Source organism: Oryzias latipes, chromosome 24 (assembly GCF_053564925.1).
Source record: "Oryzias latipes strain Hd-rR chromosome 24, Olatipes_Hd-rR_3.1".
NCBI classification, from domain to species: Eukaryota; Metazoa; Chordata; class Actinopteri; order Beloniformes; family Adrianichthyidae; genus Oryzias; species Oryzias latipes.
Window position 1 is genome coordinate 7,148,764 of NC_136260.1, and position 13,787 is coordinate 7,162,550.

The 13,787-nt window shown below is 41.1% G+C and overlaps 1 protein-coding gene across 8 annotated transcripts in view; it reads right to left on the reverse strand.

Moving 5' to 3' along the window:
* dnmt3ab (DNA (cytosine-5-)-methyltransferase 3 alpha b) overlaps positions 1 to 13,787 on the reverse strand; it is a 76,654-nt gene that overhangs the window by 47,249 nt on the left and 15,618 nt on the right. For all 8 annotated transcript variants that reach the window (XM_078942581.1, XM_011491990.4, XM_020714528.3 and 5 more), the window contains exon 3: positions 8,706 to 8,813. In XM_078942581.1, coding sequence (XP_078798707.1) covers positions 8,706 to 8,813 — 108 coding nt within the window. The remainder of the gene's footprint in view (positions 1 to 8,705; positions 8,814 to 13,787) is intronic.

Genomic DNA, 13,787 nt, shown 5'->3' on the forward strand with positions numbered 1-13,787 from the left:
TGGCAGTCCGAAGCCTCCCACACGTAACAAAGCATCCTCCCTTCCCCTCAAACACAAAAATTTAAGTCTGGCTTCTCTGTTCAGAGACATGGTTCGCTCCGTCCACCGGCATCCGCATCTGCAAAATGAAGCTCTGAAAGAACTCACATTATCACTGCAAGACTGAAGGCTATTGAAGGGTTAGGACAAAACCATTGAGTTAAAAATGGACACAACTGGTCACACGAACCTGTGATTTCATGGAGAGTTGCTGCTATCAACAAAACAGAATTCAATTGTTTGCATAGGTTTAAAACTCTATGTCTTGTTTAAATTAGGGGTTTAAAACTTTCTAAAAGCAGAATGCGTGAATCTTGTGTTTGTTACAATTAAAATACTTCAAAATATCCAAAGCCAAACTTCTGGAATAAGCCCACGATATACCATTTTGTGATATTTATGTCTGTTAATGTTTAATCTAGCCACAGGGGTTGCAAGCCAGTTGCCTCTGTGCCGGTCCCAAGCCCGGATAAATAGAGAGGGTTGCGTCAGGAAGGGCATCCGGCGTAAAAATTGCCAAAATAACCATGCGAATCATCCACAACACTTTAGACATACCGGATCGGTCGAGGCCCGGGTTAACAACGACCGCCACCGATGCTGTTAACCTACAGGGTGTCGGTGGAAATTTGACTACTGTTGGTCGAAGAAAGAGGGGAGGCAGAAGGGCCCGTGGCCAGAGAGAGAAGGGAAAAGGCAGGAACATAGGTTTGAGAATAGGGACTCTTAACGTTGGCACAATGACAGGGAAAGGCAGAGAGCTGGCAGACATGATGGAGAGAAGGAAGGTAGATGTACTGTGTGTGCAGGAGACAAGGTGGAAGGGCAGCAAGGCACGTAGTATTGGAGGAGGATACAAACTGTTCTATCATGGTGTTGATAGGAAGAGAAACGGGGTAGGAGTGATTCTGAAGGGGGAGTTTGTAAACAGTGTTCTAGAGGTGAAAAGAGTCTCAGACAGGATGATGAGCTTAAAGTTAGAAATCGAAGGGGTGATGATGAATGTAGTCAGTGGGTATGCGCCACAGGTTGGCTGTGAGTTAGAAGTGAAGGAGAGATTCTGGAGTGAGTTGGATGAGGTCATACAGAGTTTCCCCAGAGGAGAGAGAGTTGTTATTGGAGCAGACTTTAATGGGCATGTTGGTGAGGGCAATAGAGGTGATGAGGAGGTGATGGGCAGGTTTGGTGTGAAGGAAAGGAATCTGGAGGGACAGATGGTGGTGGACTTTGCGAAGAGGATGGAAATGGCTGTAGTCAACACTTACTTCCAGAAGAGAGAGGAACATAGAGTGACATACAGAAGTGGAGGTAGGAGTACCCAGGTGGACTACATCCTATGTAGACGAGGTCATTTGAGAGAGGTTATTGACTGCAAAGTGGTGGTAGGAGAGAGTGTAGCCAGACAGCACCGCATGGTGGTGTGTAAGATGACTCTGGAGGTCAGGAAGAAGAAGATAGGGAAAACAGAAAAGAAGACCAAGTGGTGGAAGCTACAGAATGAAGAAACTTGTGAGGAATTTAGGCAGAAGTTGAGACAGGGTCTGGGTGGTCAGGATGAGCTTCCAGATGACTGGGAAACTACAGCAGAAATTATCAGGGAAACAGGTAGGAAGGTGCTAGGTGTGTCATCTGGAAAGAGGAAAGACGGTAAAGAGACTTGGTGGTGGAATGAGGAAGTACAGGAATGCGTCCAGAGGAAGAGGTTGGCTAAAAAGAAGTGGGATGTAGAAAGGACTGAGGAAGGTAGACAGGAGTACAAGGAAGCGCAGCGTAGAGTGAAGAGAGAGGTGGCAAAGGCCAAACAGAAGGCTTACGATGAGCTATATGACAGGTTAGACACAAAGGAAGGAGAGAAGGACTTGTACAGGCTAGCCAGACAGAGAGACAGAGATGGGAAGGACGTGCAACAGATAAGGGTGATTAAGGACAGAGATGGAAAGGTGCTAACAACCCAGGAGAGTGTACAGAAAAGATGGAAGGAGTATTTTGAGGAGCTGATGAACGTGGAAAATGACAGGGAAAGAAGGGAGGAAGATGTGGTTGTTGTGGAGCAGGAAGTAGCAGAGATTGGAAAGGATGAGGTTAGGAAGGCTCTGAAAAGGATGAAGAGCGGAAAGGCCGTTGGTCCTGATGACGTTCCTGTGGAGGTATGGAAGTGCTTAGGAGAGACAGCAGTGGAATTTCTAACAAGGTTGTTCAATAGGATTTTAGAGAGTGAGAAGATGCCTGAGGAATGGAGGAGAAGCGTTCTGGTTCCGATCTTTAAGAACAAGGGTGACACGCAGAACTGCAGCAACTATAGAGGAATAAAGTTGATGAGCCACACAATGAAGCTGTGGGAAAGAGTAGTGGAAGCCAGGCTTAGGAAGAAGGTGGAGATCTGTGAGCAGCAGTATGGTTTCATGCCCCGTAAGAGCACCACTGATGCCATTTTTGCTTTGAGAATGTTGATGGAAAAGTACAGAGAAGGTCAGAAGGAGCTGCATTGTGTGTTCGTAGATTTAGAGAAGGCGTATGACAGGGTGCCGAGGGAGGAGCTGTGGTACTGTATGAGGTCGTCTGGAGTGGCAGAGAAGTATGTCAGAGTAGTTCAGGACATGTATGAGAGAAGTATGACGGTGGTGAGATGTGCTGTAGGTCAGACAGAGGAGTTCAAGGTGGAGGTGGGACTACACCAAGGATCAGCTTTGAGTCCTTTTTTGTTTGCTATGCTGATGGACAGGCTGACAGATGAGGTAAGACAGGAATCTCCCTGGACAATGATGTTTGCGGATGACATTGTAATTTGCAGTGAGAGTAGAGAGCAGGTGGAGCAACAGCTAGAGAGGTGGAGGTTTGCTCTGGAAAGAAGAGGCATGAAGGTCAGTCGTAGTAAGACAGAATACATGTGTCTGAACGAGAGGGATCAAGGTAGAAGCGTTAGGTTACAGGGGGCTGAGGTGAAGAAGGTGCAGGAGTTTAAGTACTTGGGGTCAACAGTTCAGTGTGATGGGGAGTGTGGAAAAGAGGTGAAGAGGCGAGTGCAGGCAGGTTGGAGCGGTTGGAGGAAAGTGTCAGGAGTGTTGTGTGACAGAAGAGTGCCAGCAAGACTCAAAGGAAAGGTGTACAAGACAGTGGTGAGACCAGCTCTGCTCTATGGGTTAGAGACGGTAGCAGTGAGACAGAGACAAGAGGCTGAGATGGAGGTAGCGGAGATGAAGATGTTGAGGTTCTCCTTAGGAGTGACCAGGTTAGACAGGATAAGGAACGAGTACATCAGAGGGACGGCTCATGTTGCCTGTGTTAGCGACAAAGTCAGAGAAGCCAGACTGAGATGGTTTGGACATGTTCAGAGGAGGGATAGTGGATATATTGGTAGAAGGATGTTGGAGATGGAGCTGCCTGGCAGGAGGGCAAGAGGACGGCCAAAGAGGAGATACATGGATGTCTTAACAGAGGACATGAAGTTGGCTAATGTTAGGGTAGAAGATGTCCATGATAGAGTGAGGTGGAAAAGGATGATTCGCTGTGGCGACCCCTGATGGGAAAAGCCGAAAGAGAAAGAAGTATGTCTGTTAATTGTTAATGTTCAAAAATGTATGTCTGTCTTAGTCTTTGCAAGAATGTAGATTGTATCAGACTTTATCAACGTAATGTGTAGCAAACTGCTGTCATAAGTATCGATAAATAGTAAAATGCAGTGCTGTAGCTCACATCTGACAATATTCAACATGCTTCTTTTTACACTTTCATTTTTTTAAATAATTTTAAAGAACCCTGCGACGGCCTACCAACCTGTCCAGGGTGTACACCACTTTCGACCAACAGTGGCTGGGACAGGCTCTCAGACCCAGAAAGGGATTTAGCAGGTTAAAAAAATGGATGGATGGATAGATGGATGGAATATAGTAATTTAAAGGCATGCATGCTGACAAGAATCTGTCCAACAAGTAAGCGTTAATGGCCGACGAAGTGTGCATTATCACTTTTTTAACGCACGCCGTGGAAGCCTGACCTGTCCGTCCGCCAAGTGCATTAAAAAGTGATTATGCACACTTCGTCAGTCATTAACCCACTTATACCATGGTCATTTACAAAAGAAATAAATATTAACCAGTTTTTAGTCCTTAATTCTTTTTTTTTTTTCAATTTGGTTCACTTTTTTCACGAAAAGCGGACTATTCGTTACGTGGTGCGACACGTTGTAATGGTAATGTGACAACGCGCCGCACCACCGCTGCAGTCAAGACACGGCGATATAAAGCGATATATATATATATATATATATATATATATATATATATATATATATATATATATATATATATATATATATATGCTGATCGTCCCGATGGGTTGAATAAAGCATCAGTTCAGAGAGAAAGTTCTCCTCTCACCAGTTGTTTTTGTCCAGATGATGAAGCTAAAGGCTGTTCTAAAGAAGCCGGCCCAGTGATACAGAAGATTTAGGATATGTGACCGGAACTTCTTTTTGGGGCGGGCGGTTATCACTTTTTGACGCACAACCAGTAGCCAATCAGAATCGAGTATTCAACCGGACCATGATATAAACATTATTATACCTCCAACCTCCGTCCTGACTATCCAGTATTTTATTTGGCTTTATTTGTTTTCATTCCATGTAGCTGACACGATTTTACCTAGACGAGTCTTAAATATCAGGAATATCTAGTGTACAGCTGAATCATTTCAAAGACAGAATGTTTTCTCACGTCTCACATGCATTTCTTGACAATTGTCACCATTTTGGATCTTTCACAACATCAACAAGGAGTTTTTTTCTCTATTCTTAGCTCCATGACCAAGACCTGATGTTTGCCCTGAGCAGTGTTCACTTTTCAACAGGCTTTCAAACATGCATGACTGTACTGAATAAAGATATAAATATGTTAAATGTGAGAGAAAATGAACCAAAAAAAAAGAAAAAAAATCAATAAGAATTCACAAGGAAATTATCCACAGTATTGTTGGTATGTACTTTCTTCAGCTGTTCAAGTGTTATCTTTTAACTTAGCAATACAGTATTCCCCCTGTATTCGCGGAGGTTAGGGACCAAAGACACCCGCAGATACGTCGAATCTGCGAATACGAAGAACCACCCCCCATTCCCCATTCCCCACCCCCACGGCCAAAGAATGTCCGTCATCAATCCTTACTCATCAAAAATCCTTCTGAAACATTTCTGATGTTTTATAAAACATTTATTAAAGAACGTTGGAATATTGCTCAACATAGAGAGATGTTGTTGTTTATTTTAATCAGAGCAAATGTACCGTAGCTTACTTTATAACGCACTCTGTGGCCATGCTTCCTCCTTTATCGGTTGAGTGCGTGAGGTCCTGCAGTGAAGGAACGTTTGCACCTCCTCACTACACAACATATACTGACAGGAGATTTTTTAACAATAATGTGATGCACAGCGCTTCAATAATTTATTCACTTGGGTTGCTTTGACTCTTTGGTCCTTTGGAAAGTCAATGGAGCGTTCAAGCACATACAAACACAAGTCATTATGGGTAAACACAATCAAAACAAATGTGTGAAACAGCAGCTGGCAATAAATATCAGACATGGAATGAGCAAAGAGCGCTGTTTGAAATAAAGCAAGGAAAATGTATAACAGAGCTGCTCATAATCGCTTACAAAACAATTGATTTCAAACTCAGTAGCTCAAAAAGATTAGTGTAGCTTTTTTGTAGATTGCCTGTATTGTCTTTACCTTTTGTGTTTTATTGTTGTCATAAACACCATCAGACCGTAAAAAAATACATGGTTTAAAACTAAAAGTTATTAAGACACTGTTTCAGCTGTTTCCTTTGCCCTTATTTCTTTTAACTTGACCTTAACTTTCTTCAACTGTTAGAAACGTACATAGAAATCCTTGTTTTAACTCTTAAAATTGCATTTATTTAACAACTAGTCATTGCTACTCATAATTTTTAGTAATATCTAACATTTTCTTTGCACTTTCTGGGACTAATTAAATTGACTAGAAGGGGTTCAACTGCTAACAGCTGGTATAATAAAAGTGTGTGTCTAATGGGCAACCCCGTGACTCCTACCTTAAGGGAAGTTTAAAAATAAACCACGGCAGTTAGCCTAGAATCCTCTACCTCTGTGCCGGTTCCAAGCCCGGTTTGAGAAGGTTGCGTCAGGAAGGGCATCCGGCGTAAAACATTGCCAAATTTACCATGCGACTTGTTCGCTGTGGCGACCCCTGATGGGAGAAGCCGAAAGTGGAAGAAGTTAGCCTAGAATCCTAAATTGGCTTCCAATATAAAACAGAGACGCATCACAACAAATAGAAACATTCTTTAAGTAAATCCCCCCATGGCCTTTAATCTAAACCACAGTCCTTATTTTCTAAGAGAGGACTAAAATTGGTATAAAAAAAAACAACAACCATCAACAACCTTACACAATGACAGAAATTAAGTGCATACACGTTGGTTATATTACTACTATTGGTTAGGAAAGGACAACAAAGAAAATGTTAGAGAACATAACAGTCAGTAAAAGGTTTGAGGTGGAACGCGAGAAGTCCTACAAACTGAAAGAATACCCCGTTTAAACCAGCACATGTCCCGACCTGTGTGTAGTTCTTCCAAAAACATCTGGATGATCCAGAGGAGGATTGAGAGAAGGTCATGTGGTCAGATGAAACCAAAGGGGAATTCTTTGATATAAACGCCACTTGCCATGTTTGGAGGAGAAAGAATGCTGAGTTGCATCCCAAGAACATAATACCCACTGTGAAGCATGGGGGTGGAAGCATCATACTTTAGGACTGCTTTTCTGCAAAGGACAAATGATCTGTTTTAAGGAAAAGATGGATAGGGCCACGAATGGAGAGATTCTGGACAGAAACCTCATTCCATCTGTGAGAACATTGAGGATGAAACGATCCTCCAGGACGACAACGATCCCAAACACATCGCCCGAGTATTAAAGCAGTGTCTATGTAAAAAGCATTATAAGAATCACCAGTGTTCTATCCAGTCTCTGGACCTCAACCCAATAAAAAATTTGTGGATGGGGGTAAAATTTTGGGAGGACGGAGTTAAAACAGTAGATACAATGCAAATGTGGTGAAGACAAAGAGGAAACCTATGACTTCTGTCATGGAAAACCAAGCATACATTACAAAATACTCAGGTGAACTTTTGTTTTTAACCAAATACTTATTTTCTGCACAAGTATACAAATAAATTCATTAAAACTTTAACAAATGTAATTTCCTAAATTATTTTTTTTAACATTCCGTCTCTAAAGTTATGTATACACCAGGCACTTGACCCAAGGTGTTCACACTGGACAAGCAGGGAGGGGCTTCTTCTTCTTTGTCTACTGTTTAGTAGTGAATGTCCACCACCTACAGTTGGAAGAGGCTTGCTGTGAAATGTCAAAGCGATGCAAATCTTGTGAATAGGGCACAAAATGGAAATAGTTTGGTTTATTGCTAGCGTCCTTACAATGGCGAACATGGATTACCATAATGTCAGGAGAGTTGCCTTGATTTATATGTATCTTAAAAACAAAGAGAAGTCGTCAGGCTTGTCGCCGTGTTGGGGTTCATTAGATAAACCAGCTACGCTCTGAGTTTGGTGAGTTTCTGAGTCCCTGATTGGTCAAAAGTTCAACCTGGTTTAGCTGGGAACACGCATTCAGTGACCACTGGTTTTGTACGTAACCCACCAAAACCAGTCAGAAAACTTTGCATTTTGAACGTGGAAGCCTGAAGCACACACTTACGTAGACTTTTCATTGAAAGTGGCTGCTTAAACATGCATTGCAAAGGGCAGTGTGAATATAGCTTTACAGATAAAGTGTATCTATGATGAAATTGACGGACCTTTTTAAAGTGGAACCACTTCAACTAGTGACTGGCAAATATGCGTGTGTATGGACCTGTCCACAAGAGAGCCAAGCGATGCCAATAACTATACCTTTAAACCAGGCTTTGGTGCTTTGTGCTTTAGGGAGGGGGGATTTTTTGAGTGTGAGCCAAGCTGCCCACCATATAAAAAGTTTTTGTTGAAAAAAAAACAAAACGTAAAGATACATGATGTTTTGAGTTACTGTTTCAATGCTCATTTGTCAGAACATCTTCAAAGAGAACTTTTGTGAGAGTTGCGTGTCTGAAACTTTATGATCAGGCTCTGCCTGTCAACCCTCATCAAAGATTACAAAGTGATTCCAGCAATCCACTTAACCCCAAAAGCCTTATTTTCACTTAAAAAATTAATCACGTGGCAGATCTTTAATACCCTTTAAAGCCCTGACTCATTGTGACCTGAGGTGGGACAGGAGGAGTTGGAGATAAGGTGATGAGAGGATGAGGTTATCTTTCCAAGAGCAGAGAAAGTTTACAGGTAGACTACAACTAGTAAGTGTGTGTGGGGGATTTCCCATTTTTAGATAAATTGTGATTTAAAGTGTTTGACTGACAAAAGCAACCGTCAGAGGGAACTACTTCACATAGTCATTTTTGACACTGTGTGTTGTTTTTCAGATTGTTCCTGTTAAATGAACAAAATCCCACTTAGTGAAACAGTGCCGGAAGCCTTAAAGTGTGTTAGAAAAGATTTTTCTGTATCAAAGAATGCTTTTTTTGCAGTAGTTTACAGCAGAAAACATCGACCAGAGGCTATAATTACAGCACTCACAGGAAGCAGCTGTTTACGTTTCCTGCCTGGACGGCCAACTCTGCGCTTGTTGTGGGGGCTTGCTGGCGTCCCTTCCTCAGGACTGTCCTGGTCTGCTCCGTCTTCACTCTGCAGACACAATAAGAACACATCAAACACTATTGAGCGGCTGTTGCATGGATCCTAAACTACTGCCAGCAGTGGAACAACATGACGTTTACACCAGAGATTCTCAAGCTTTTTCTGTCTGACTCCCTTTGAAGACAAATATGCAACCCCACTTCCACAACAATACATGTTTCAATGATTAAACATATTTTTATTATAAACTGTATGACATACTTAAGAAGCTACTGATGGAGCTGATCCTGGAGCCTATGCTGTCTATCAGCCTATCAGCGCTAACAAAGGGTTTAAGGCTGCATCACCCCAGTAAATGTCTGAGAAAAGAAGCAGCTAAAAAGCATGAACATGTAGAGAAATGTTTAACCCTTGTGCTATCTTAGATGACCCCACCCTTACATTGACGTGTTCTCCCTACCATGACAAAGGTGGATAAAGGTGGAAAGATTTCATGTAATCCATGGACACCAGTGAAGATCACAAATCATTGAAGAAAAAAGGTTCAGAGCACTGTCTAGTGGGTCTAGATGACCCAACTCCCAATGTTAAAGTGCCTAGGATAGCACAAGGGTTAAAGAGCCTATACCATGCAAAATCATCTTTTTGAGCTTTTGGGTGTATCATAATTCTAATTCCTCACAAAAGGAAATCCCAAAGTGGTATTTTGATCTGTTCATTTATTTCTTTTTTTTTTTTTTTTTTTTTTTTTTTTTTTACTTGTCCTGTCCAACAGCTGGGCAGACAGATGAAAGCTGAGGGCCTCTTGTGTTGGACATATTTTGCTTTAACAAGAGGGGTTATTAATCTTCTGACAAACCAAAGGTATGTCTGAATAAACCCCTTTTGTAATTGAGGCCAAACTTTATTAATTTCAATCATGTCTGAAAATCTTTGGTGTTGGACCGGACGGAAAAGGAAAGAGGGGAAGAAGAGAGAGGGACGCTAGAGAGAGGGGGGGGTAGGGGGTGATAATAGGAGGGGAAGGGGGATAAGACCATGAAGCAGCATACAGCAACAAGTTTACTGGTTGTTAATCATTATGGTAAGGTTCAAATGTAGTAAAAAAATAAAAATAAATAAAAAAAGGGGCGGAGCCTGTCCACACACACACTCAAATGTATTAAACACACCTGCTAGCTGCAAAATTGTCCACCTGTCGACATGTACACAAAACAGATAGTGTTCACACGCATACTTATGCCTTAAAACCAACTAGTGTGAAATATTTCAGTCATTCAGTCATGCAAACTGTTAGTGCAAAGGTGAGCTAACACCAGTGCTCAGGTGAGTGTTCATTTATTTCTGAGCATTCCTCTAAAAACCTGCGCTCTGAGCACCAGCCCCTCCCAACCCACGAAAACGAGTTTCAAATGAATGAAATTGGGGAACAGTCCCTTCCAGGAAGAGTCTGTGCTGCCAGCACCAAGCTAACACACACACCCACTTTCTCTACGAAGCTAGTGGTGATCTGCTAAACTCTTTCCTTTTATATGAACAATGTGAACATCCATATTTGCAAAAGTTCGAATTGTGTTTTCTGGGATGAAACGCAGACACGCTGCAAGATTGACTTTAGGTCGACGTCATGAAATGGGCGGCACCAATAAGGAGCGAAAAGCAGGCCCTCAAAAATCCAGTCATCTTACTTCTGGGTAGGAAAATTTGCTGCAGAGATAATTCATATTTAATTTAAAAAATCGTTGTTTAGTGAGCCAAAATATATTTCTTATTCTATATATGGGTATAGTTTACTCTGTAAGCATGACATAGGCCCTTTAAATTGTGTGTTAAACACACAGACTGTATATGAGAACTGGACTGAGTGAATGTGACGTCACCCACAGAAAATGGTTTACTTCCAGCTCCAACCAAATTCAGACAATTTTCTTGCCACTTTTTGCGATAGGGAACCAGACATCCTCAGTAAACAGTCATTGGTGCAGGTCGGTCTGAGTCAACGTTGCTTTTGCAACCATGCCTGACTATCATGAGAGAGCTTATTGGAGGTCCACACCCCTATCACTTATCTGATAGAATCTGTCAGTGAAATGTTTTAAATGTTGGACATGGGGGTCACCACAGCCACCACATACTTTATCTGAGGTGTCTGGTTGGTCAGTTTATGAATTGAACAGCTTGACCTACAGAAAAAATATCATGAATAAAAAATAAGGATTAGCAAGAAACGTTTTTTTAAAAAGGTGGCAGAGCAAGAATGTTTATTCCTGACAAAAGTAATGATTGAGCAAATCTGTTTATTTCTCTATGGGATCTATGGGATTCTGGCTTCCTGAAAAAAGCTGGTACTTGCTGTTTGAAACGCGAGGGGGAAGAGGTCACTCGGTCCAGTTCTCATGTCCAATCAATGGAGACACAAGCCCTCTTGAAAATGCTTTTTTGTTTGAAACATATATACTTATTTAATAAATGCTGCTGTATTTTGTTTGAAACATGGTGACTTAAAGATGAAGCTCAGGGTCTCAAGTGCTTTAGGCTAAGCGCATTTTTAAGCATAACGCAGAAAAAAGCTCAAAAGCAGTTATGCGAAGAAAATGTTCATTTTAATGTTGTGAAAGGAAACTAGTTCTTTTTTGTTTTTCTTCTAAATACTCATTTGTCTTTATGGTTGAGGATAAGCGCTTGTTGTGCAGATCTAGTCAACATTCTTCCCTCTTCTTTTCAGTTATTTGATTCATTATTTGTTCTCATCATTTTCTTTACATTAAAAAACTCTTTATTTTAATTAACAAATGCGCAACTCTTAAAAGACAACTAAACTCCAGACCTTTAAGTGACAATAGGTCAACTATATTCAAAAATATATATTTAAGAAATGGTTTTCATATCTATTTATCAAATGGCTATTCTTTTAAAGAAAACTTTACAGGTTTTTACCCATGAGAGTGTTTTTGCTTTACTAAGAATTCATAATTTGATGAATAAAACTGTCAGCCTTGTTCAGTTTATAGTATTCCCCCCTAGTTGCAGGGTCTAGGGACCAGAGACACCCGCGAAAACGCCAAATACCCAAATATGGAAAAACACCCCCGTCACTGATCTTTACTCATCAAAAACCCTTCTGAAACATTTCTGATGCTTTGTATAACTTTCATTAAAGAACATTTGACTATTGTTCACATAGGGTTTTTAGTTTAATTCAGAGCAAGAGACTGTACCGTAGCGTACTTTATAACAGATATTAGGTGACTGTGCCTTAAAACCAGGAGCCCGAGCTTCCACCTTCATCAGTCAAGTGCGAGAGGTCATCTTCCATCAGACACAAAAGTCTCATACAAGGGTCTTAAGCTGAGTTTCTGTGATGTATCGGAGGAGTCACGCAACTGGAAAAAAATCCACCAAGTGAAACACTTGCGGGGAACACTGTAAAACACTTATCTGATGAAATATTTTCATAACCAAAGAATTTTAATTCAGGATGAAAGTTTGACAAATAAATGGAAATTCTCTTCACACCTATTGCATATAATACTCAGATATTGGTATGGACAGCCAACCCTTCTAGAAAGAACTTAACCCAAATAACTCATTAGCTAATTTTGTTAGATTTAAGAAAATCACATCGAAATCAGGGAAACATTTGGCTTGTTTGCTCTAAAACTCATAGACAACCTTTCCTTCAACATCCTACCTGTCTGTCCACCTTTAAAAAACACCACTTGTTCTATTTTAACATCAGCTCTGGTTTTTTGAGTGCGATGAGCGTTGTTTTTATTAGGCCCAGGAGAACATGTGAAAGAGCCAAATGAAGCAAGCAGCACCTGTTGGTTCTCAGATCAAACAGCCAGAGGAAGCAAAAGGGGGTTAAAAGCTAAATAAGGGATTTTTTTAGTAAACAAGCTGCTGATTTCATTCCAGGTTTTCCGATTCATAGTTGAAAAGTCTTTTTGCATCGGGGTCTCTCTTTACTTTAAGCCATTGCTTCTATAGAGCTTAAGAGCACAAATTGCAGCCACATGCTGTTAATCATCAGCAGACCTCTTTAAAAGCAGAAGTTTGGTCACAGTTTGCTGCTGTAAAGAATTCATGTGGGCTCAAAGACAACAGCAGTATCTCAGAGAAGCTAAAGTTTAGGTGCATTAAAGTGGAAAGGGTCACAAAACTCACATTTGTACAGTGTAACATTGCAACAGTGAAAAAGTCTAATTATGTAAGGGAAGAACTTAGCCAGTACCCCAACAAATGCGTTTCCTTAGGATAATCATTAATGGGGTAGTAAATGGCCAAATCTGTACATGTAGATGTCCCGTATGAAATAGTAAAGTAGTAAATGTTCATGCACATTTTTTCTACGGACATGCTGCAGACGACAGGTCACAGCGAACACTTATACAGCACACAAGGATAAGGAAAATGGAAGTACGTATCTTTCATATAGCAGCACTAACTGTGCTGTTCATGCAACATGTGTAGCCTACCTGCGTGTTCTATACAGGTTTGCCCACAGTTCATGTCTAGCCATAACAACAGTTGTGTCTAATACTTTACTAAAGACTAGTGTAGGGCGTAAAGGCACCGTACAGCAGTACCACTCGTACATCATTAGTGCATGTAACATACATCAGCCTTACAAATAATGCACGGTAAACATACCATGCGCAACACAAATGTACATTCCATTTTTAAAAAGCCTCAAAGGAACTTCAAGACACACCTGTACTTCCCTCAAGATGCGCCTTGAGCCGGCTGCCTACAGGGAACCGGTATCCCAAAAACCTGCCGCACCTGTATGGGTCAACGTGGGTGCATGCAATTATAGATTAAGTTTTAAGACACTAACTTCCTTAATTTAAGAAAGCCACACAGTTTTATTAACCTGTAATTCACGTATAGTTTCTTAGACCAATTTATCTTAAAGGGACTATGTCATGCCCCTCAGAGTAAACATGTATATGATAATATATTACCTTTGGCACACTAAAGGACCGTACACACCGGGACGAATATTCGCCAGGCGTTATT